At 46.5% G+C, this 26,194-nt stretch overlaps 2 protein-coding genes across 5 annotated transcripts in view; one reads left to right on the forward strand and one right to left on the reverse strand.

Moving 5' to 3' along the window:
- CHST3 (carbohydrate sulfotransferase 3) overlaps window positions 1–9,069 on the forward strand; it is a 46,145-nt gene extending 37,076 nt beyond the window's left edge. For all 4 annotated transcript variants that reach the window (XM_082222106.1, XM_082222107.1, XM_082222109.1 and 1 more), the window contains 2 exons: window positions 1,765–2,040; window positions 3,643–9,069. In XM_082222106.1, coding sequence (XP_082078232.1) covers window positions 1,904–2,040; window positions 3,643–4,882 — 1,377 coding nt within the window. In that variant the 5' untranslated portion in view covers window positions 1,765–1,903 and the 3' untranslated portion in view covers window positions 4,883–9,069. The remainder of the gene's footprint in view (window positions 1–1,764; window positions 2,041–3,642) is intronic.
- The window catches only part of LOC309532166 (uncharacterized protein), a gene marked incomplete at its 5' end in the record, with an annotated part of 91,719 nt that overhangs the window by 61,050 nt on the left and 4,475 nt on the right, over window positions 1–26,194 (reverse strand). The gene's annotated exons all lie outside the window — the stretch shown is intronic.

Genomic DNA, 26,194 nt, shown 5'->3' on the forward strand with positions numbered 1-26,194 from the left:
GGCAGTTGAGGCAGAGGGGCCAAACTACACAATCAGCAGAACCTTGTTGCAGCTTTAAGGTCATATGTTGGAATGCTCCCCCTATGCCCTCCTGCCCACCCCACAAAAGCACCCTGCTCAGAAAGAAAGAAAGAAAGAAAGAAAGAAAGAAAGAAAGAAAGAAAGAAAGAAAATAAATAAATTAATAATAATAATAATAATAATAATAATAATAATTTATTTATACCCCACCCATCTGGCTGAGTTTCCCCAGCCACTCTGGGCAGCTTCCAATCGAGTGTTAAAAACAATACAGCAATAAATATTTAAAACCTCCCTAAACAGGGCTGCCTTCAAATGTCTTTTAAAGATAAGATAGCTACTTATTTCCTTCACATCTGAAGGGAGGGTGTTCCACAGGGCTGGCGCCACTACTGAGAAGGCCCTCTGTCTGGTTCCCTGTAGCCTCACTTCTCGCAATGAGGGAACCGCCAGAACGCCCTCGGCACTGGATCTCAGTGTCCGGGCTGAACGATGGGGGTGGAGACGCTCCTTCAGGTATACAGGACCGAGGCTGTTTAGGGCTTTAAAGGTCAGCACCAACACTTTAAATTGTGCTCGGAAACGTACTGGGATCCAATGCAGATCTCTCAGGACCGATGTTATGTGGTCCCGGCGGCCACTCCCAGTAGAAAGAAAGAAAAGAAAAGAAAAGAAAGAAAGGGTGTCGGGAGAAAAGTCAGGATAGGCTAGAAGTTCTCTTCTTGATATGCAATATTTTTAAATGCATACATATAATACACACAGAGAAAGAGAGGGAAAGAGAGAGAGTGTTAAGATATGCAGTTCCCCCCATTTACAGTTTGCAATGGTGCCAGCCAGAACTGGATCACATTGCTTGGCACAGAATCTCGGGAAGGAAAGCTCAGACAACTGTGGGTGCTTCCAGATGGCTTTTTAATATGCAATCTGGTCACTGAGAATATTGCAAATGGATAGTTGGCAATAGGCTTTTTTTTTTTTAACGGGTTGGAGCTGTCCTGGAAAGCAAATATGAAGATTGAATTGGGGGTGGGGAGGGAAAAATACATCATGCAGATCCTGCAAAAACAATAACAACCCCACTTGCATTGATAAGTACCGCTCCCATAATAAACACCCCATGTCGAAGCACCTGCTTCTTTCTCTGCTGATCACTTGAGGTAAAGGGAAGTTTCACAAATCCTGTGCACACTCTCCATCATGAAGTGCCACCTTGGAGGAACTCTGGGTCTTTGCTTGGGTTGTGCCGAGGGATGGAGGAGCCATGCTAGGATGCTGTCCTACCACCCTAGTTGGAATCATGAGACGGAAATTGGCAGCACCCCAAATTTAAGCCAGGAAAGGTGCAAGGGGAAGGATGAAGCCAAGCGAATGTAGGTGTGAGCCAGGAGCTTTAGGGGGAGGGGAGAGGCCAGGTGACACAGCCACCAGGGAGAGATGTCCCCCACTGACATGGGAGGGTGATGCGTACCTCCAGGAGGCAACAGCACAGCCCCAGCCTTCTTGTGGCTACCCTGTTTCCCCCTGAAGGTGGGCAGGGACCTTGGTGATTCACATCCTTTGGAAGCAATCTGGATGAATCTCCTCTGTCGGCAGAGCCAAGGACAGCGGTCTAAAGCCCATTAAGTCCAGATAGAACCAATTTGAAAGTGCATGAATTTTGCATGCAGTTCAGACATGCTCCTAAGCACACAGTATACTTATTGGCACGTGCAATTTCTCTCACATTCTCTCTCTCTGCAGGGCATCCTAATGCTAGACGATGCTTTCCAGATAGCTGAAGAACAACGGGGAAGTTTGAAGAAGGTCCCTTTACCCCCTTCTCCTCAAAGGGGAAAGGCCCTTCTTTGGCAAGTCATCGAACGCAACACTCCCTCTCTCCATGGATAAAGGGCACCCGTTACCTCAAGACTTCTGGGAGCTGCTGCATTGCCTAAGGATGAGGAGCAAATACGCCATCCTCCTGGTCTTTGTGGTAGCCCTTGTCATTATTGAGAAGGAGAACAACATCATCTCAAGGTAGGAGGGGGAAAGGAGAGCTGTGCTGGAAGAGAGGCTTTCTTTGTACCCTAGCGTAGCCTTCAGGCTGCAGCTATATCTTACCACCTTTGCAGGTCCCAACTTGCTACCACCATCTCTCCGGCCTTTCGGAACAAGGTAAATATTTCTTGCCTCCCAGTGTGAATTAAGCTACCTCTTTACCCAGGAATGCAGGCAGGTTGCTCTTTTAAACATCATGCCCCACACAGGGATGGGTGGCAGCAATGGATGGCTGGAATTGGTTTCATACAAATTGATTTGATATGAGCCTTCTAGCAGAATCCGCCTAGAAAGGGGCAAGAGGGAATTTCACGAAGCACACCTTTTCTCCCTCTTGCTTGACAAGCTGCAGCTGCAAAAGTTCACTTTTCTGAACAGCTTTTAAAGGTAGAGATAAGACGCCTCACAGAAACATAGAAAAATGCCTTATACTGAGTGAGGCCACTGGGCTCACCCAGATTAGTGTTGTCTACACAGACTGGCAGAGTTTCACACAGGGTTCCCTACCTGGAACCTGGGGCCGTCTAAATGCAAAGCAAAGTTACGCCCCCCCCCCCGGTCATCCTGCTTGTGTCAAAAGCCGTCTCAGACAGTGGTTATTACACTTTCCATAGACCACTAATAACTGACACTTCCGAGTGCTTATACAAGCATGGTAGTTAACTACCATGGTACATAGACAAGCATTTCTATTTTCAAACACTCCCTTTTGCTACCGGGTAACCTATAACAAAGGGACGCGGGTGGCGCTGTGGGTTAAACCACAGAGCCTAGGACTTTCTGATCAGAAGGTCGGCGGTTCGAATCCCCGCGATGGGGTGAGCTCCCATTGCTCGGTCCCTGCTCCTGTCAACCTAGCAGTTCGAAAGCACATCAAAGGGCAAGTAGATAAATAGGTACCACTCTGGTGGAAAGGTAAACGGCGTTTCCGTGCGCTGCTCTGGTTCGCCAGAAGTGGCTTAGTCATGCTGGCCACGTAATCCGGAAGCTGTCTACGGACAAACGCCGACTCCCTCGGCCAATAAAGCAAGATGAGTGCCGCAACCCCAGAGTTGGCCACGACTGGACCTAATGGTCAGGGGTCCCTTTACCTTTAACCTATAACAGAAGATCACTATTGCCCGGGCTGGCTTTATGGCAAGTTACAATGGCAGGGCAACAGCCTCTGGTGGCAAATTGTGAATGGCTGGCTGGTTGTGCTGCCACTTGTCCCTGCCACTTGTGTTGACTTTGCTGAAGAGATACATACACACAGACTATGCTTTTGGACTAACTGAGGCACCGATTTGCGAATAGTGTTCTGGAGGATATAGGGATTCCTTAGAAGGTTTATCAGGGGTTCAAGTCAGAATATTAGAATTAGCAGGTAAGCATTCTGCTATGAAACTTTTCTTCACCCCGGGCAAGCAAGCCCAAGACATTTTGGTGCCTAATGTCGTCTCTACCCCAGGCCTTTGGCAAGTAGGTGAGAACCAGCAGCTATACTTGATTTATTAAGGCCTGAAATAACCTTTGAAACATTGCATGTTTAATATTGCTGCTGCTATTTGTTAGGGTGACTTTTGTTCTCTTTCTTCACAGGGTGTCTGACAAACTAAAGCAGTCTCCACAGTCCTTGATGGAAGCCAACAGCACGGACTCTGGCTTGGTGCTGCCAGAGAATGGCTCCCTGCTGTCCTTAAGTGAGCTGGATGCGGCTTTCTCCCAGCTCCGGAACCGCCTTCAGAATGTCACTTTGCAGCTCGGGGGGACTTTGCCAGCGCCTGTTCAGGGAACCCGGAGACACATTCTTCTCATGGCCACCACCCGCACCGGCTCCTCCTTCGTGGGGGAATTCTTCAACCAACAGGGCAACATCTTCTACCTCTTCGAGCCGCTGTGGCACATTGAAAGGACCGTGTCCTTTGAGACCGGAGGCGCCAACGCCGTGGGCTCAGCCCTTGTCTACCGGGACGTCCTGAAGCAGCTCTTCCTCTGCGACCTCTACATCTTGGAGAACTTCATCATCCCGTTCCCGGAGGACCACCTGACCCAGTTCCTGTTCCGGCGTGGCTCCAGCCGCTCCCTGTGCGAGGAGCCCGTCTGCACGCCATTCGTCAAGAAGGTCTTTGAGAAGTACCACTGCAAGAACCGCCGCTGCGGCCCCCTCAACGTGACCCTGGCCACGGAGGCCTGCCGCCGTAAGGAGCACATGGCGCTGAAGGTGGTGCGGATCCGGCAGCTGGAGTACTTGCGCCCGCTCGTGGAGGACCCTCGCTTGGACATGAGGATCATTCAGCTGGTGAGGGACCCCCGGGCAGTGCTGGCTTCCCGCATGGTCGCTTTCTCCGGGAAGTACGAGACGTGGAAGAAGTGGGCCACGGAAGGCGCGGCGACCCTCAACAAGGACGAAGTGCAGCGGCTGCGGGGGAATTGCGAGAGCATCCGGCTCTCAGCGGAGCTCGGCTTGAGGCAGCCGGCCTGGCTCCGCGGCCGCTACATGCTGGTCCGCTACGAGGACATTGCCAGGTCGCCCCTCCAAAAGGCCAAGGAGATGTACCGATTCTCGGGCGTCGCCATCACCCCGCAGGTAGAGGAGTGGATCCGCAAGAACACCCAGGCACCTCACAACAGCAACGGCATCTACTCCACCCAGAAAAACTCCTCTGAGCAGTTTGAGAAGTGGCGCTTCAGCATCCCTTTCAAGCTCGCCCAGGTGGTGCAGAACGTCTGCAGCCCGGCCATGAAACTCTTCGGCTACAAGCTGGCCAGCAGCCCTGAGGCCCTTACGAACAGATCGGTCAGCTTGCTGGAGGAGAGGAGGACCTTTTGGGTCACGTAAAGGCGCCGCTTTGCCAGTGGATTTTTCCGCATCGTAGATTTCTTGTCAGATTGGAAAAGCTGGAGCGCAAGAATTGTTGGAGGGGAAGCAGTGTGTAGCACAAAGGGTGGAGAGGGGGGGTGCTTTCGGCTAGCCTGCTTGGTGCTTCTGCTTACCTTGCGCTCTCCGTCCTCGCACCGAGGTGCTTTCTGCTTTTTCTGGGAGCAGGCGTCACCTGCCTTTCAAATCCCAGGCCCCTAGATGGATTTGGGAGGTGGCTGAGCTCCAAAATGAAGGAGAGTTCAGAAGCTGGCACAGGATGGAGCGTGAAGCGCTGGGTTCTGCTTTCCCTACCTCATGTTCACATCCTCCTCAGCAGAGGAGAGCCTGTCTCTTAATGCCTGGGGCATTTGTTCACTAAACACCCAAAGAGAGAAAATATTCTATTTTTGAAAGTTATTAAAAAGGAAGAAGAAAAAGAAAAGAAATTGCTTTCATATCCTGCTGGGGAGATGTAAGAAAAGCAGAGTTGTTGCACTGGTAATCGCCTCAGGCAGCCTTAAATTTAGGGCCGATATTTGCGAGAGGGTGTGAAAGAGAGGAGAGAAACTTGTTCATCCTTTTGACAAGAGGGTGTTTTGAACGTTTCCTACTTGAGACCCTCAGATAAAGTAATGCCTTGTTTAAACTTGAGGAGATGCGTTTGGATCACACCAGTCACCAGGGGAGGTGGGGGGGGGAGCTGGCTCTACCGACAGTAATGAGCGGATTTTGGCTTACACCACGTGTGCTTGCTGCCTTTTGTCTTGCTTTGCACCTAAGCCCTTGGAAGAGAGACAGAAAGCAGGCTATGAAAAACAACATTCAAAGGGAGAGGAGAGGAAGAATGGAATCGCATTCAGCCTGTGTCCCTGAGGATCAAGCTTCCTCAGTGCCATCAGCTGTTTTGGTCTCCGATAGTCTATTTTTAAAAACAAACACCTGCCGTCTGGTTTTCTCACTTGTCACTGAATCAATTGTTACTGAATCTCATCCAGCCGACTGGAGGCGGCTAGAAACAATAGCTGCTTTCTTGTAAGGTGACAGAAGGCTGTGGCTTTAACTGTGTTTCCCACCCTGATTGCTCCTCCTTACCTCCAATAATTGTTTTTGTGTCCTTTTCAAGTGCTGGTTGGAAACTGCCAATAGTTCTTTCTCTGCAATTTCAGAGTGGGGGTTGTTTTGTATAGAGCAGGCCAGCCAAAACACAGAGGGGACGAAGCAACAGGCTAGTGGAGCTGGTTCAGTGATAGGAAATGGAAATGGTTTCTACAACAGCAAGAAACAAGATCTCTGAGAGCCGTCAATAAGCTCCTCTTATTCCTTTCTGGTTGTAGGTTCACACTTTCGTTGCTTTGCTTCAAGTGAATGCAACCAAGTAAGAAACCACCCAATGAATCTTTAGCACATGTCAGCCCCTGCTATCAAACTGAAGCACTTATTAACTTACTTGCCCTGCCTGGACTTGAGCATCCAAGGTGGAAATACTGAGTTTATTCCAGATGAGCATATATATATATATATATATATATATATATATATATATGCCAGAGGGGAAGCTGTGGTAGCAAAAACAACAAAGGGCCTTGCCTTGTGTCACCATGAATACAAAAGGATGTAATATAATGGCATATACCAAGAGTAGCAGGAGATATGTCACATTTCTGAGTGGAGACAGATATAAGACTCTGATCCATTCTTCACAGTTGTCACAGTTCTTTCTTGCAATGCTAATTTAACACCTTAAAAAAGAAACAATTGCTTTCTGTAATAGGTAAAATATCTCCAATCTCAATTGGCTGACATGTCTGTGGAGTCATATATTATTAGAACCTTCATTTTCTTTTGTTTCTTTCTTTCTTTTAACAAATGCCGTTCAGCCAGAAGCTGTTAATGCTTACGGCATTTAAGACCATTGTTTTTTTTTGGGGGGGGGAGGAGAATGGGGAGAGAATTGCTGAATAAGTAACTGCATTTTACTTTAACCCGCTCAGAATAGAACTGTATGCATCACGGTCCTATTTTCCTGACATGAAGTGAGTGATTAGGGAATGAAAAGAGGATTTTTGCACAGCTGCGGGGGAAAAATATCATCTCTCCACCCCACCCAGAAAAAAAACAGTTGATTATCTAAACAGAAAATTTATACCACGGTGTAGTAGAAGATAAAAAGAAAGAGTATGCTGCTGAACAGAAGGTTAAGAAAAATGCTTCTGGGTTGCCATTAACTCTTTCCAAAATGTCTTCCAAAGTTCCAAAGCTAGGTTTTCCACAGAAAGCATCACAGAGGAAGTGGGTGTTCACATCAGCTAATTTTCACCCAGTTGGATGACTTCACACACTCAAGATTACTAGCACCAGTCACCTGTACAGCAAATGAGCACAAATTATTCTTTCCCCTCCACCCTCCCCTTATTAACCTGTCTTCGGTGGAGATAATTTGCCTGACTGATAAGTGGTGACTGATCCTCGCTGTCTCACACATTCAGCGATCAGCCGAGTTACCAAATGATGCCTATGATGTGTGAAATTTCCCTCAGTCGTCATTCAGGGAAGCCTTTAAACAAGGGTTGTGCATTCATTTCCAGTTCAGGACAGCGCCATGGGCAAAGGAGATGGATGTGGGCGCAGTCCGCATGGATCTGGAGTTCTTTTGCACACAGCAGGCATTGAGAGCACCTGCCCCACTGTTGAAGGGAACCCTCTTGTCTGTGGTGGGGAAGGGGTGGTTCTTAGACGCAAGCAAAATTCTCTTTTGGGGGTCACTGTAGGGAAATGTTCATACTCTGTTGCAGTGTTTCCAAAACTTAGGTCTCCTGCTATTTTTGGAGTACAATTCCCATCATCCCTGACCACTGGTCCTGTTAGCTAGGGATGATGGGAGTTGTAGTCCAAAAACAGCCAGAGACCCAAGTTTGGGACACGTTGCTCTTATATAACTTGGCATAGAGTGAAACGGAGTCCTGCTGAATGGTGCGCATTGATGTATATACCTAAAACACTTTTTGGGGATCACTCGAAAGCTCCATTGATATACGTTCATATGTTTTGGACAACCAACTCCCATTGGCCCCACCCAGCACGGCTGCTTCTAGCCCAAAATGTCTGAAGGCACCAGACTGGTGAAACCTGGTCTAGAGCAGGATGGTTGCATCCACAGCTGCAACATCCACTCACATGGCAGCTCAGGTGAATTCTGGGTTTATGTACTAGCAGATATTATTAGTGTGGTGCGGAGCTGCACAATCTGCCCAAACCACGTGGTTAGAGGTTATGGGTGCAGGAGACAGTGTGATATGGCACATGCTACGAAATATATAACTGAGGCTGAAATGTCAGTTTCTACACAGAAGAAATATTGATGAAAAGCTACCTGTGCCATTGTCATAACGTTAGGACACGTGCTTGCTTTTTCCCCTTGGTTGGGAAGCTACATACAGGTGGCAAAGCAAACACTTCTACTGACTTTGCACCAAATGGTCAAATTCTTTCCCCTGCAGGGTGGACATCTCAGTGGAGGCAGAATGCTACCTATGAAACAGTCTTAAGCAGGATGAGGGTCAGATGCAGCATAGCTTGCTCTCTCTCTTGAATATTACTAGAAGGAAGCATGGCCCAAACATGGCCTCTTCCAAAGGACACAGTACAGAGGTGTTGGGATAGCTATGAGAACTTTCTGTCTATGAAAAACAATATGGACAGTCTTTACTTCTGAATCTCAAGATATCCAGTCCACAGGCAGGTAGGATACTTTAACAGCCCCCATGCCCATTGGAAATTATTCTGGTTTATGGCAGGTTTCAGCCAGCACTGTGTTCACTATGTGTTGCTTCTGCTGTTGCTTAATTTTAATTGTGCTTTCACATTCTGTTGTGTTGTTGTTTTCAAAAAAAGTACAACTGTGGCTTTGGTGAAAAGCAGCCATAATTTCTTTACATCTACAAAATGGTTCCAGTTTTGTATGTTTTCTGTCTGTCTTTAGCTGTAAAATGTGCAGTGGGTTTGTTTATTTATTTATTGTATGGGGGGGGAGGGGAAGATGAAAAATAACTTTATTAGCAGGAGTTGGGACTGCACCAAAAGAAAAACAGACTCTGAAATGTTTCCCAATAAATAGAAATGCAATTAAATTAAGAGTAGCTCTGGTTAAAATAAAACATGTCTTTTTTCCCTTCCTGCTTTTTTTGCAAGAATCTTTTACGGGAGAGAAGGGTTCTATTTAAAGGAAAGAACTGGGCAGGAAACAATTACATTTTATTCTCCCTCTGTAATCTCACAGCTGCAAATAGCTCTAACTATCTTAGAAACGATAAGGAGAGCCATTTGTTCTTTTAACAATGTGTTCTGTATCCTCAGCTCAACCGAATTCTTCCTATTGCACTGCAAGAGGTGCATTTATTTATTTATTTGCCAATGAAAAGGTGGTGTGTGTTTGAGGAGGGGGACGTGGTTGCAGTCACATAAGAGGCGGCTTCACAGTATGATGGCATACAGACTTTTTCTTTAAGATCTTAAAATGAAAAAGAAAAGTATTGCATACAGTTTTATCACACCGGAAAATGCAGGGGAGCCATAATCCATTGCCCAGTAAGGCTATACCAATAATTTTAGCCAATGGGGCTTAAGTGTGCCTGAATGGGTGCTGGATTGCAGTCATTAGTTGCATTTATACTTTACAGATCACAGGTGACTGGCAAGTCTAGAATCAAGCTATCCTTTAAATATATTCATGGAAAGCAAAATAGGTATGGCTGTCATGCTGCAGCCCAGACAACCTATTTCATCATTAAAATGTTTTATGTCACAGCGACATTGCCAAACTCGCTTCTGCCTGCAAGGTGGCGAACCAGGCAAACTTTGCTTTTGCCCCATAGGAGGAGGGAGGAGCGACTTGGTGTAGGAAGGGCGATGCCGTGGCAGCAACCTCATCTGGTTGAAGGTAAGGGCAAGTTTTCTGGACTGCAGCCTGGCCAACTCTTTTTCAAATATGGGGTTCATTCCCCCAGAGAGCCCCTGCTCTTGCACTTTGGCAGCTGAGAAAGCTTCCCGTTTTGTAAGGCTGCAGACATTTTTATATACTTATTTTAATTTATATTGACATGGTGCAAGCATATGGAGATGCTTGGTTAAGCACAGTGCCTGCCAGTCTTGCTGTATCCACTGGGGGATAAGAGTCCAGGCCAAAAGTGGGAGTCCAGAATCACTGGGAGGAGCAGACCCAGGAATAGGAGGGGGTGTAATTCTTTGGCAGCTCTCAGGAGATCACACAGAAAGGCTCCCGACTCTAGCTAGCCCGGGGATAGACACAGAGAGGCAATTTTCTCCTAAGCCAATCATTTGACCTTCCTGAGCACAAGGGCGTCATTCAGTGCTGGTATATTTATTTAAGCAAGGGTGGGTGGTTGATGGGGTGGTTTTTTTTTTGGAAACTTGATGAACACATCTTCAGTCTGTGAGAGAGTGAGACAGGCTTTGACCTTCTGGGTATAGAAAAATCAGGTTTCCAACAACACAGCCTCGCACCCCCCTCGTGTCTTCTGTCAAGATTCAATCAGCATGCTGTCTTCACTTCAATCTGTGCTCTAAAAGGATGCAGTTGGCACAGGAGAATGGCGCATAAGCCCAGTTACGGGCTTCCTTTGCTGTGTGGCCTCCTGACCCCCTGTTGCCTTGGGGCAGTGCAAAGCAGCTCCTATCAGCCGTCGGGGTCACTTTGCAAAGCAAAATTTTTGGCACACAAAGCGTCCTACAAGGGTAAGGTTATTGGCTCAGGAGTCTTTGAAGCAGAAAGGCAGCAACAACTATTATTATTTGTCTGATTTCTATACCGCTTTGTATTTTAAAGAAAGAAACCCTCAAAGCAGTTTGCAACACTTTAAAACATCATATAAAACAAACCAGAACAAAACTAATTGACGCTTCAAGGAAAATATTCCAGATCCAAGTGACGTTTTGCTTTCCCCGTATTTATTTGCCTACTTAATTTATGTAGCTGCCCCATAGCAGAAGCACTCTAGGAAGCCAGTGTGGTGTAGCGGTTAGAGTGTTGGACTAGGACCTGGGAGATCAGAGTTCAAATCCCCACTCAGTCATGAAGCTCAATGGGTGACCTTGAGCCGGTCGCAGCCTCTTAGACTACCTCACAGGGTCGTTGTAGGGATTGACTGAGAAGAGGGGTGAACCATGTACTCCATAAATAAAGCTCTTCTGCTTACCTGCTTAAGGAAGCTGGAGGGAGCAGCCAGATGGAGATACCCATCACCATCCTAGCATCCAGAGACCTCCACGTGGTTGCAGTTGGACCCACGTCAGAGGCAAAACACCCCTGGCGCCTGGGGGCACACTGGGCTTGTCATTGCACTAAGTTATTTGTAACCCACCTTTTCCCCAGTCTGGGACTCAAGGCAGTTTACACAGAACAAATATATAGAACAAACTAAAACGTAGAAAAGGCAGTCATTAAAACGTAATTAAATGCAACTAAATGTTCATGTAGTAACACAGAAAAAAGTGAGTTTGGAATGGAGCCATCGGAGTTCCATAGGTATCCCTATGGTTGTCCTGCGAAACATTTTCAAAAAGGGAGGAGTTACCAATGTTAAAAGAAGCCTGCAGTGGCCCTGAACCTCTGATGATAAAGCCTGTTGCCCTACTTCTGGCCTCTGCATCTGTGTGAAAGGAAAAAGTGGTGCATGCTGTAGTTGAGTGCATTTCCCCACATGTGCACAGGATACAAGCAAGATACTGCCCTGAGACAATTGGATTTGGTATTGTTTACTCACCTAATGGCCTAAAATTCTGCAGCTCCGCCACCCTGCCCCATCCAACATGCCTCAGAGACAGAACTGCAGACGTGCATCAAGCCAAAAAGTTTAGCATTTCCAGCTGCTCTCGGCCTTCTACTTTTATCTGTTTTCCCATCTCTTGCTTTCTCGTTTATCCTGGGCCGTGCTTTAACTCAAGCGGAAGAATCATCTGTCCCTCACGTCCCCCTTTTAAACCCCATCTTCGAATGGACAATATCATTCTGCCAGAAACAGCTGTTTTAGTTTGTTTAAAACCAAAACATCAGTATACAAGATTCAAGGCAGGCCCTGTATCTTCATACTGAAGGGGTTCACATGGGTGGAAGGAATCTGTGAGGAAGGAGGCCAGGAAGAACAGCTGTGTTAAATGGTAGGAAAATGTGCTTCCAGTATCTGAAAGAGGAGAGCAGTTGAGAGGTTCAAAGAATGCCCTCCCCTCTGTTTATTTACCTGTACACAGAGATGTCTGTGTTACGAGCTAGGAGATCTCCCCAAAATAGTGAAACCAATATGTAAATATTTTCTTACTGGCTCTATGTGCTGTGATGGAGGTTTTTAGCTGGAGAGCTTTGCCTGGTGCTTAAAACTTGCTTTGGTCCCTGGCCTAAGGCAGTGCCTGCTTGGACGGAGACATGTTGGGGTGGTGTTTCATGCTCCTTCAAGGAGTGGGAAAACTCAAGGCAGCTGTAACGTGAAGGGCATCTATATAGTGGCCCGTTTACAAACGAACGATTAAGAAGGCATTACAGGGGTGCAGACACAAGCACACAGGCAGGGTTTTCCCACAAAGAGATGCCTGTTCGGCTACCTTAAAACCCAGGCTGCTGCTTTTTTATTTTATTTTTTGACAGGCCTTGCGGAAGCTCTTCCAGACAAAGCTGGTTCTAACTCACAACCTAGCAGGAAGCTCTGACTCATTTGCAAGCTGCTTGGAAGAGTCATCAACCATAACTGTGGCTACAAAACCGTCCTAATTTTTGTACGCCTTCGTTTTGTTTGCAATTTCCCCTCATCCCTCCTCACTCCCTGTTTCCTGCACTATACCGCCTGATTAAGAGGTCTGGGAAAGCTCAGTGGCTTGCCACATTTTTGTGACAGTTCAGTTGGTTCCAACGTATTTGGGAGTTTTCACTTTTGGACCAATGTGGTTACCTTTGCTTCTTCTCGGGGGAGGGAGGAACAGTCAGTTGACCATTGGTGGCCTTGTCCCCCCCTAATAACCTGCCACATCAAAGCCCAAAGGTAGATCCTATGGCGCAATAACAGTGCCTAGCTGCCTTGATAGGTTTTATTGTCAAGCAGAGAACTGCTGCACATTTAAAACAACAACAACAACAACAACCCAAGGCTGTGGACCCATCAGAAGATCTGTTTTTGCTCTTAAATAAAAAGAAATGCATAATTCTGCTATTCTAAACTGACATCTGTCTGGCACTTTTGTCTGGCAGTGGGAGATGGCAGCTGAAGATGCGCCAGCTGCTGAGACTGCCTGCTTAAGTAACTACAAGTGTTGACATGTCCTAAGGTACTCAGGAAAATAAAAATAAATGTGGGGTCTAGGAGACAAAGCAAAGCAGAAAGCACCCTCCTATAAAGCTTTTTAACAAGCGCCCAAAAGGAGGCAATGGTATGCTCTCACATTTCCTCATCTGCTGTATTGGTTGCTCACCTCCCTGGATCCTCACCCATTGCTTTCCATTCTCCCCTGTTTCATACAGAGACAGTGAAAGGAGGAGGAGGCATAAAATTTGAGCTCAATTTATTGAAAGGGAGGAGGCAGCTTCAGTCAGCCAAGCACTATTCCCCCCCCCAGATGCATGAAGCCTGAGTGCAGTGGTTTTGTGGCAAATCAGTACTCTGCACATGTTCAGAGGCATTACTGTCGTAGCCTGCCGCAGATACCAGCCATGTAAATACATTTGATATCCAACTGCACATTTCCTGGGATTCTATAGCAAGCCACGATGCGTACCGTAGGCTACGTTAGGGCGGAAAGTATAAACTATCAAGGCACAGAAAATCATGTTTGCACGCTTCTTGTATCCCTTCCCGTCATCTTTTTTTAGCAGTGTTGACTGCAAAGGAAATGGGGGAAAAACACACACCAGAGAGTTAACTTTTCTTCTGTGCCCCTCCAGGAGTAGCAAATGAATTGCCCACCACATGCTCACTGCAAAAGAGGAAGTCTCCTAAAGTTATTCTTCTGTGATGCATTATCAGACAGATGGTCTTAGGAGGATGAGAGAGAGATATATGCAATCTTTGCAATTATGGGGGGAGAGTATGTAAGTTTTGCCGGTTTCGCAGAAATCCTTAACTGGGGGTGAGAGGGATAGAATCCAGGTTTTTTGGATACCAGCTGATCTAGCAAGAGGTGTGAAGCTGATTATCTGCAGCGTCAAAAAGCATTTGCATCTAGGCCTGTATCTCCTCTGGCTGGCAGTGACTCCCCCAAGATCTCTCACACAGGCCTTTTTCCAAGCCCTGTTATCAGAGAGATAACTGGAGAGTGAACTTGAGACCTGCATACCAAGCTTATGCTCAGCCACTGGGATGTGGTCTTCCTCCATGTGTGGAGTTGGCCTCATGGGGAACAGCCAGTATGGCATACCGAGTAATGAAATGGGCTCCTGCTGCTGCTGTAGCCCCAACTAGGTGATGCCACTGCTACCGCTATGTCTGACGCAGGTAAGCTTTTTTCTACACCATCTGCAAAGGAAAATCCTAGAGCGCCTCGGCAATTTATTTTAAAAAACCTAACCATGAAGGCAATTTAATGTTTAATTTAAGATCCTAAGAGTTGGAAGGTACCCTGAGCATCATGTAACTCACCCCCCTGCATTGCACGAATATGCAGCTGGGACTGAACCTGTGACCTTGGCATTATCAGCACCACGCTCTCACCAACCAAACTAATAGATTGCTTTAATTAGACAGTTGTTTTAGCAGGCAGCTTATGAGCGGCCTTATAAAAGCCTGGATAGCTCGGTTGGTTAGCGTATGATGCTGATAACGCCAAGGTTGCAGGTTTGATCCCCGTAAGGGACAGCTGCATATTCCTGCACTGCAGGAGGCTGGACTAGAATGACCCTCAGGGGTCCCTTCCAACTCTGCAATTCTATGATTCTACGAAACAGTCAGAGCTTCCTTTCCTGGTAGGATAGAAGAATAGATAGATGATAAATAGATGATAGATAGATAGATAGATAGATAGACAGACAGACAGATAGATACACACACATACTGAAACCATGTGTCTATGGGCATGTGTGTTCAAATTGCCTTCAGAAGGGTTTTTATTTAGAGATCTAAACATCTTAGTAGCGTTTTTGAGCTTGTAATAGAAAATTGTAGGAAAATGCCATGCATTTTTTCCTAGCTTCACATTTGAAAAGAGGGTTTGGCTTTCTCTTGCTCCCCCTCCCAACCACTGTAATTCCCACCGCGGGCAACAAAAGCTGTGGATTTCATTCAGCTCTATTAATATCCTCTCCATCAGTCTGGCTTTTGAAGCCAGGCTCAAAATTAGTTGGAGGCCAGCTGGAAATAGCAGCCCTTTTGCACTCTTGTCTCTTTCCGTCCCCTTTCCCATGCCACTCCTGCCCTATTAATAGCCTCTAAGTGCAACCCGGCCATTTATTCACTCAGTAAACAAATAGTAAAATGTCAACATGACGGGAATACACAAGCGGAGGGATGAGGAAGGGGTGGCAGGGGGAGGAAAGAGTTAAGTTGCAGGAGCAGGTCTTCTCCTTCACTGGCACAGGGGGCCAAAGGGTGGTGGCATCACCACGCACTGCCTCCTTTGTGGGAGAGAGTGTTGCCCTAGGGAAGCCAGGGCAGCAGGCAAGCATCCTCTGGCCTCTTGCCATACCAGCCGGGGCTCCGAGGGGCCACTGGGAGCTTGCACCCCTGCCTCCCAGGAAGGCCCTCGTCCTCTTGCCAGAGAAAGGGAAACTGCAGGGGGGGGGATGTTGCTTCTTGCCTCCCTATCGAGGAGAAAATATTATTTCCACTTGCACAGCTGAAGGGAATCTGCACACTACGGCTTCAGTCAGCAGTCAGGTTCTTAAGGGTGGCGTGCATGCAAAGTGCAAGTTTTGGACCTCTTTTTTTAAAAAAAGGTTATCACTTGTAAGCTGAGAATATTTGATAGAAAAGCAGGGTATCATGTTGTTGGCAACCGTCTGTCTTGAGAAGCAATGGAGTGCGCCTTGGGGCCGAAGTCAAACAACTGAGTTAGCAGCACCAAATTGACCGCTCTGGGGTGCAAGCCAGGGTAGAGTGTATGGAGGTCCTTGGCTACCCCAGAGGACAAGACTCCCCCACCCCCCTTTGGCCCAAAGGAAAGTAGAGCATTATGTTTAACACCAGCTTGGCTGCAGGAGTTGCTGGAAGGAGGCGTACAAGGCACCCTCCAACCATCTTAGGGACTCCACTCTGGATTTGCATAGGGTTTACTCCTTGGCCTTTTCTTTTCCTGAAGATATCCTGCAAAGCAGCAGAGGTTTAGGATCAGTCTTCTTTCTCCTGGACGGGCTACCTTCCCAGGTGGATGAGCCCCACCTGCCCCCCCCCCTTTCCTCCACAGCATGTGCAGAAACCGCCTTCTTGAGCGTTGGGTTAAATAATTAAATAGATGTTGCTATGAGGATCAGCAGCTGGAGACTCCAGGGCTTTATCTGGCCACACACTGAGCTGGCTCCCTAGGTGTGCTCCAGTCCCCTCTCACTTAAAACTCAATGTCAACACTGTGCACATTCAGTGTTCAACTCACAGTCACCCCAATGTGCACATGGGTTTGTGAGTATACCGCAAGTTTCAAAAGAATAAACTGGGGTGTATCTTCCAAAAGTAACTAGCGTACTCAGTGGGGTTCACGTGTTATCTATTTATCCAGGAGAACCTATAATTATGATCGTTGCTGAGAATCATGTTCAGCCACTAGCTCTTCCTGTTGCAAGCTGACCCTGTGGGATCTTCTAAATGGGAGCATTGAAACGGCAGGCTCTGAGGAAGAAACAGCCTTGCCTTGTGACTCAAAACACTTCCAGACATTCGCCGGCTTGTTTAAGCTAAGAACAAATACCTCCATTCGGGGGGAAAGACAGGCAAGCATGCAGCGACTCGGCGCTTGTTTAGGAAATGCTTTTTACCTTCCATGTCAGCCTGACTTCCAGTGAGGACATAAGAAAAAACATACCCAAGACATTTCCCTTTGCCGCTGCTCCTCCCAGACTGTTCCCTCCACCTCTCAGGCGATATATGTGATTGAATAACAGAAACAAGCCTTCTTCTCTTTCCCGCTTCATCGGTCTATCCAGTTCCCATGTTCTGTGCCTAGACGGATCGCACTTGAATCAGCTACAGTCCTGCAAACACCCTCATTTTCTAGTTAAGGCTGAAATTAATCCTGATGGACAAGATTTGGAACAGCTAGAAAAGTGATTCTCTAGGATGCTGGCCTGGCAGGGCTGGTGGAGTGAAGTTAGGAAGCGGGGAGGGCCAGGGAGAAGGCAGGCAAGCAGGAGTGAGGGGGAAGCTGAGAATGAAGACCACAAGAGTGAATTACGACCGGGGGGGGGGGGGGCTAAGATATATAGCAACTGTCTGTCTCGAGAAACAATGGAGGTGTTCTTCTTCACCTCTGGGGGTGAAGCCAAACTGTGGCGACCTCTCTGGGGCACAAGCCTGGGCAGTGTGTATGGAGGTCCAGGGCTGCCCCAATGACAAGAACACCCCCCAGCCTTGCTGATGTGGCCCCAAAGAGACTCTCCACTCCAGGTTTGTGAAAGGTTTACTCCTTAGCCTTTTCTTCTCTGAAAGATATCCTGCAAGGTAGCAGATGTTTAGGATCAAAGTTTTCCTTCTCCACATGGGCTACCTTCCCAAGCTGACAAGCCTCACCTGCCCCATTTTCCTCTACAGCACATGCAGAAACCAGCATTGGACTGTTAGGCCCACTATTGGTCTTGCCCACTCAATCCGCCAGAGCCTGCCTTCGCATGCAGGGGTGCTAAGAAGATGGGTCTGTGTGTGAATTCAGGTTGACAGATCTGGGCTGCAGGGATGTTGGCAGCCTGAGGTAGAATTCAGGGCTCCAACCATGGGGGGCGGGGGCAGTCTGTTTCCTTCTGGAGCCTACGTGCCAGAAATGAAACACTTTCTGTCAAAGGTGAAAGCATGCATCAACATAACCTAATATTCATCAAGTCTATCAGCATTTCAAAAGCCTATTTCATTGGAAATTGAAAATTCACCACACGTTGAGTGTCTGGAAATAAATCGCCACAGAGGTGTAGGGTGTATAACCTCAAGTATTCCGGCAAATCTAAAGATGACGCTACATCCAACCCTTTCAGAGGAAGTTTAACAAAGAGCAGTGAAAATGTTCTGTTCTCATGGGAATTTGATGCATTAGCCCAAGGGCTATAGCTAGGAGAGCTCTGTTTGTCTCGCCACCTCCACCGGCCAATTCTGCACCGGCCTCGGTTCTGCATCTAGAAATAGGAAGGACACAGAGATGCTGTGTCCCCGCTCCTAAGCCTAGATCTAAGGCTTGTGCAAATGATCGCATATACAAGATGGGTGACACCTGGCTTGAGAGCAGTACATGTGAAAAGGATCTAGGAGTCTTGGTTGACCACAAACTTGACATGAGCCAACAGTGTGACGCGGCAGCTAAAAAAGCCAATGCAATTCTGGGCTGTATCAATAGGAGTATAGCATCTAGATCAAGGGAAGTAATAGTGCCACTGTATTCTGCTCTGGTCAGACCACACCTGGAGTACTGTGTCCAGTTCTGGGCACCACAATTCAAGGAGGACACTGACAAACTGGAACGTGTCCAGAGGAGGGCAACCAAAATGGTCAAAGGCCTGGAAATGATGCCTTATGAGGAACGGCTAAGGGAGCTGGGCATGTTTAGCCTGGAGAAGAGGAGGTTAAGGGGTGATATGATAGCCATGTTCAAATATATAAAAGGATGTCACATAGAGGAGGGAGAAAGGTTGTTTTCTGGTGCTCCAGAGAAGCGGACACGGAGCAATGGATCCAAACTACAAGAAAGAAGATTCCACCTAAACATTAGGAAGAACTTCCTGACAGTAAGAGCTGTTCGACAGTGGAATTTGCTGCCAAGGAGTGTGGTGGAGTCTCCTACTTTGGAGGTCTTTAAGCAGAGGCTTGACAACCATATGTCAGGAGTGCTCTGATGGTGTTTCCTGCTTGGCAGGGGGTTGGACTCGATGGCCCTTGTGGTCTCTTCCAACTCTATGATTCTATGATTCTATGATATAACAGCCAAAGGCCTGTTATGCAATGCACATGCAGTGCTTTGAACGCTTGAAGGCGCTTTGTCGATGATGCTACTCATCTGCATCCAGCCAGATCAATGACACATGCAGATGCACCAACATCTGCCGTGCATGTGCAAGACAGCTCCTGTGCACAAATCTCACTTTGCACTCAGGCAAAAGCTTGCAAGACAGGAAGCTTGTACGCACATCTCTGGGAGCAAAGCCACATTGAACCAAATGGAATTTACTTCTAAGCAGATATACATAGGATTGCGCTGTAAAGCACAATGCAGGGTAGGGCTCCACTCCTGTGTACAAGGAACTTTTGAGCTCAGTAGAGCTACCTTCTGAGTACACTTAGGAAGCTGCCTGGATCAGATCATTTGTCCATCTAGATCCAGGTCCTCGTAGATGTCCATGTCACTGGAAACGGGCTTTTTCTAAGAAATGACATTTTAATGCAAACAATGTCATGTGGACACTGCAAAAAATAATTTGTGTGCATGTACAGTACTGACCCCACAGTAAACCAGCCACCCAGAATTACCCTAAGAAAGATCTGTATCACACGTTGCCTAGGAAGAATGGTAAAACAGTGGCCTCTAATGTCCAATAGGGAGAATGCCAGGTTCACACAACAAATATGTGCAGAATGAACTAGGGAGCAGCTGGCTTACTGCCTGCTCAGTATTTCAAAGTATGATTTCTTATTTAGTAATCTTAATAATAAATGTAGAGCAGGTGACCCAAGGCTATCAGGACCTGACTGCAGGATAGAAATATAGGGTGGTAATCAATTATATTTTACCCCAAGTAGACTCACTGGAAATAATGGACATTGCTAAGGTTCATTAATTTCAGTGAGTCTACTCTTGAGCAAAACTTTATTCACTACCACCCACATTAAACAAGAAACATGAAATTGAAGTACGATCATGTTTCCCCATCATTCGCATCATAAATTCAAAGGGCACATGACTCCCCCCCCCCCGGCAAGAATCTTGTGAACTATAGTTTAAGGGTGCTGGGAACTGTAGCTCTTTGTAAACTGCTTTGAAGTTTTGTTAAAGGCAAGCAGTATACGGATCTTATGAAATGAATAGACCTAAAGACAAATCCAAGAAATTGCTTCCTTCAGACAAAATTACAAGGTAGATTGTATATGAAGGTTCTGAGAAAAAGTCCTTTAGTTGCTGGGAAGGTTTGTGGTGTGTAACAAGCTTTTTAAAGCTAGCAGGTTCTTTGAATACCACAGCCGTGGTATTCCTTGCTGCGGTGGGGACATGAAGGAAAGGTACATTCTGTTGTGAAATGTTGACAGGAAGAGAAGTTTTCTTAAAAGTTGCTGGTCTTTCTATGGTGCTGTAAGGCAAATAAATAAAACGAAGGCTCCCCCCCCCCCCCGACTTGGAAAGAAATGGAGACAGGACAGCTTTGGGATGAATCAAAATCTCTCTTGTGTACATAAAAGGTCTCTTTCTCTTGGAAGCCCAGGTCGGTGTCCAGCCAAGCCAAAAGGGAAGATCTAATGTGTGGTGAACTACAGGCCCAACAGACTCTGAGGAAGCCCACAACCTGTGTACTTTTCAGTGCCCTCTTTTTAGCTAAAGGCATTGGCTGTTTATTTTGGATGCCGTTGCCCCTCCTATATCTCCTGGATTGGGCTGTTCCAAAAGGTGTTATTAATCTTCCATGCAGCTGCTCAGAAAGGACGACTGGGGTCTTTCTTTCAGTCAGAGGGGGAGCATTAACCTCTTTCCAAGAAGGCTGTAGAGGTGCTGGGGGAACCTCCGCCCAAGTCCCTCAACCTCATTTAAGGTTAATCGTGTTTTTCAGCTGAGGAACTGCTCCCAGAGACCGATCATACACTGCCAGCGCCCACTGCACAACTGTTTCTTCTCTCACTGATCAATCGATGAGCCCCTTTGCACATTCAAAAAAATCAGCGAATGGCAAACCTCATGGACAGCTGAATCCATGTTTCCCCAAATCCTAGTCCAACACACCAACCACTAGGCCAGGGGTCAGCAAACTTTTTCAGCAGGGGCCGGTCTACTGTCCCTCAGACCCTGGGGGACTATATTTTGGAAAAGAAAAGAAAAAAGAACAAATTCCTATGCCCCACAAATAACCCAGAGATACCTTTTAAATAAAAGCACACATTCTACTCATGTAAAAACACCATGCAGGCCCCAGAAATAACCCAGAAATGCATCTTAAATAAAAGGACACATTCTACTCATGTAAAAACACGCTGATTCCTGGACTGTCCGTGGGCTGGATTTAGAAGGCGATTGGGCCGGATCCGGCGCTGGGCCTTAATTTGCCTACCCTTGCACTAGGCCATGTTGGAAGGACACTGCTAACAAACAGAGAGCCAGTGTGGTATAGTGGTTAGAGTGTTGGACTAGGACCTGAGAGACCAGGGTTCAAAGCACTGCTTGGCCATGAAGCTCACTGGGTGACTTTGGGCCAATCACAGCCTCTCAATCTAACCTACCAAACAGGGTTGTTGTGGGGATTAAATGAGGAGGCGGGAGAGCAGGGTATGCCACCTTGAGTACTCTACAGCTACCTTGACTCTCCAACAGTTTGACTTGAAGGCTCATTCTTCCATTGTTTCCCAAGACAGATAAATGCTAACGACAACAAATAAATGCAATAAATACAATACAATACTGTAGTGTAACTGCTAATGTCATTAGATGCGGAACATCCAGGGACATCATTTAGGACAGCCCTCCCTGCATTTTGGACCCCACTGACTTTCTTCCTCAGCAGGTTCTGTAACTCTGAATATCTCTGTGTATTGCAGGTGCAAATGGTATTGAAAACACAATTTTGTGTAAGACCCCTGATAACATCATAGGCACAAATCATTAATTTTTGATAAAAAGGATGTCTAGAGGGGTGCTGGAATGCAATAGATTTCTCTTGAGTTGCATCTGCTTTTGATGCAGGTGGTCCCTGCTTCAATCCCTGAAATCTCTACCAGAAAAGCAATATGTCCTGATTCCTCAATTTCCTTCTCCCCAAATGCTCTGTTATTTGCAACCTGTGTGGGCCCTGCTGGGTTTGCCATGCAGAGGACTCTTGTTTCACTTGGCTGGGGTCAGAAGGATGTTCCAGGTATCCTCTACCCAAATAATAAAACAGTTGTCAATATTAAAGTAAGATAGGTTACGGCTTGTCGTGGCCTATAAGACGTTCTTTCATTCAGATTATTTAATCTTTCCCCTCCCTCCGCCAGACCACAGCCTCAAAAAGATGAGTCAGACGAAAGAAGGTACACGAAGTGAGAACATGCACATTGTCTCAGTAAATATACTTCTTCCCAAGTGCCAACCCAATACATTTTGCAGTTTGAAGTAGTGCCCAAGTGGTCCCCCTCACAAGCTAGATCCAACCCTTTAGAAGAGGGGTTGCCAACATTGCACCCATGCAAGGTATCAATAACTCACAGAGCACAGCAGTTTGCTTTTGCTACTCCTTTCCTGCTTGTAGCCGCTCGGCATTTCCTACGTGGAACAGCCTCCCTTAAATATGGCCACTTTTCATTGAGTGCCGAGACAGGATGCCTACCCTGCCTTCTGGTCTGAACAGAGCAGAAGGCAAAGGGCTTCTCATTGTGGGTGAGCATGGCAGTAGCTGACGTAGGTGCCTTTCCCCTGCTAATTGGAAGGCATGCTCGCACCATATTATGGTCCTCTCTCTCTTTCTGCTTTAGATATGGCAGCCACTTTGTGTTGTGCCATGCCCTCCCACAGCAGCCGTTTTGGGATTTGGTGTCCTGGCAGTGTACCGAAATTCCAAATGTGCCCACTGGCCCAAGGAGGTTGGCGACTCCTACTTAAAAACACCACAATGCATTATTTAAACACCAGCTGCTGCCTTCATCTATCCACACACAACCACAACTCATGGTGCTGCCTAAAGGTGGATGCAAGGCAGGGCCAGCCCTGTTGCTCCCAAACCAACATTTGCTGTCATAATTATTTTATTATTATTTATTTAAATTTGTATACTGCCCTTCACCCAAAGATCCCAGTGCAGTTCACAACAGAAAATTACAGAATGAGAAATACAAAATACATAATAAAATATAAAAACAAATCAATAACCCTCCTCCCACAAACACATTTTAAAAGCCGTAAAACGTATTTGCTATCATTTATTAAGGGGCGCGGTGGCGCTGTGGTCTAAACCACAGAGCCACCCGTGTCCCTATGGACAGGATAGACAGGCGCAAAACTATTCCCATGCCTACTAATTCTTCCAGCAAAAGCACCATAGCTCATGGCAGAGGTTATGATCAGTGGTAAAGCAGAAACTCCAAGGTTCAATCACCAACATCTCCAACTCCCGCTAGAAATGTCCCCTTTGAAACCTTGGAGAGCGGTGGTTTGCAGACCCAGCCACCTAGGAAGTGGGCCTCAGGGCAGCTATCCGCATTGGTAGGCCTCACCACAGTTCTGAGCTCCTGGCAGCTGCTTGCCAGGCCTGGGTACTGTTCAAGTAATGGCTGGTTCCTCACTTGGAATCCTACTTGAAAACACCTACATGAACTCCTTTCGTATGCTATTCTGGAACCTAACCCAAGCCATTTCCCTTCCTTTCTGTTTGCTTGCAAAGATGAGTTCGTTCTTGTCAGACTGCTGTTCTTGTCAGATTGCTGGCCTCGTTCACATTACACATACAATTAACAGATGTCCACAGCCAATAAAACAAAGACAAACTGGTTTAGGTGTGAATACACTGTCTGGTGTTCTTTGATCAACGACAGGGACATTAACAATGGGAGGGAAAGCTATAAATGAAGGGCTGTTTTTAAACCATGCTCTGAAGAGTGGTGGGTTGTGTAACTAGGCAGGCATGGATTTCTTTATTCCCTTCAGGCATCTCTCCCCCATTCTCCTTTCAATGTGATCTTCCCAACAGGAAAGTCAAGTGCTAAGGGGCCTGAGTTGGGAATAAATGACCAACCTCTGGCCACTTTTTACTTTGTGAGACCAGCTCTTCATACAGTGGTATCTCGGGTTACATATGCTTCAGGTTACATACGCTTCAGGTTACAGACTCTGCTAACCCAGAAATAGTGCTTCCAAAACAGTCCAAACGGAAACGGATCTTATTTATGATTACATTTAGATCCCTTCTTCCCTCCAAAGAGCTCAAGATGGCAAACATGGTTCTCTCTCTCTCCCCATTTTATCTTCGCAACACTCCTGTGAGGTGGATTAGGCTGAGAGGCAGTGGCTGGCCCAAGGTCACCCAACAAACTTCACGACTCAGTAAAGATTTGAACCCTGGCCTCCCACGTCTTGTCCAACACTCGAACCACTACACCACACTGGTTTAGGACATTTTGCTGAAGGGAAGGCAATGCTTTCACTGTTTTGTCCTGATGCACAAACAATACATTCTTGCTCTTATGTGAATTGATCGTGTGTGCATGTTCTCCTTTCCTTTATTTTTGACATGCTGAGGTTCTGTTGCTGATAACTGGTGGAGCAGTTGAACCAGAGAGTTGAACTCGATATAACAACTGGGCAATTCAGGAACTTCTGAACGCATTTTACTGTGACTCAGATACGGGAGACTCAAACCATTTTTAGCTCCTTCCTCCTTCTCAAGGCTAAATACTTATCTTTTAAATAGTCCACAGAATGAAAACAAACAGAGCTTTGAAGCATACTGGATGTTGACTGAGGGTGCCTGTTTGCAGGCTGCAGTGGGAAAATAACGTCAAAACAAGCAGGTATGCAACAATATTTGTAAAGCCTGGAAAGAAAAACACTTGTAGTGAGCCCAGCAGGTGGGGGGCAGGGAGGGAGAGAAGGTCTCATTTGACCACAGTGACTTCTGTATTCCAAGTTACTTTCCACTTGCTGCTAGTTTGTTCCTTTACACTTCCCCTTTATTCACAAAACTCTCTTTTAGTTCAGCTGTTTTGTTTGGGCTCAGTTTTTTTATATTGGCCAAGCATCCCTGTTGATTCGGGTCCAGAGCTGAAATTTCATTGCTTTTAAAATTTGTTGTGCAGGGTGGACAGGATCTCATCTTTGCCAAGTGCTTGAAGGGGATCTTGGGGAGTGTTCTTTAAATATAGGTGTGTGTCAAATTTTATGCACAATAAACGAGTTCCTGGATGCAATCCTATGCACACTGACTTGGGACAATAAATCCAGCTGCAATGAAGGACTTCCAAGGATAGAACCAGCCTTGTGTCTTTCATGCCTTTTTGTCTTATGCCGCTTAGCTATAGGCAGGCAAATGCTGTGAAGGAGCAAAGATGCAAAATTATAAAGCAAATGCGCTATTATAATTTTAGCCTACCAGCATATTAAAGTTATCCAGGACACTGGCCAGGCTTGTACCCTAGAGAGGTCACTTCAGGCACTGTGATTCTCCAGTGGTTTGATTTCACCCCTAGAGGCGCACTCCATTACAGTGGTACCTCAGTTTACATACGCTTCAGGTTACAGACTCCACTAACCCAGAAATAGTACCTTAGGTTAAGAACTTTGCTTCAGGATGAGAACAGAAATCGTGCTCCGGCGGCGTGGCAGCAGCAGGAGGCCCCATTCGCTAAAGTGGTGCTTCAGGTTAAGAACAGTTTCAGGTTAAGGATGGACCTCCGGAACGAATTAAGTACTTAACCCGAGGTACCACTGTATCTCCCAAGACAGATGGATGCCAACAACATCTAGGAGGAATTTATTTTAGTAAAAATGTGCTTCCATTCCTTGTTGCATTTGCAAACCCCCTCAACTACTGAACTGCCAAAGAGTTGCTCAATCATTACCCCCATTTCCCCCCCCACCAGTTGCTAAGGATGCAAATTCTGGTTTCCTGGACTTGTCAGGTTCTGATGGTTTTGCTTCCACTCAAAAAAGGGGTTTCTGTTTTGCAGATCAATTTAGTCACTTACACCTCCTAGTGGCCATAACCTGAAAGATTTTCTCTGGCAACCTGAATTGATGCACGTTTATCTAGAAGTGTAGGCAGAAGCACACTTTAAATTTAAAGCACATTGCCCCCTGCCCCAAAGAATCCTGGGAACAGTTGTTGTCCCCCCAGCTACAGTTCCTTAACAAGTCATGGATCCCAAGATTCTTTGGGGGAATGTGGCTTATGTATGGTGTAGACCTACTCTCAGCCCACTAATTCAATAAAGCTTTGTTGTTGTT

The sequence above is a fragment of the Podarcis vaucheri genome (assembly GCF_965113315.1).
Source record: "Podarcis vaucheri genome assembly, chromosome: 5".
NCBI classification, from domain to species: domain Eukaryota; kingdom Metazoa; phylum Chordata; class Lepidosauria; order Squamata; family Lacertidae; genus Podarcis; species Podarcis vaucheri.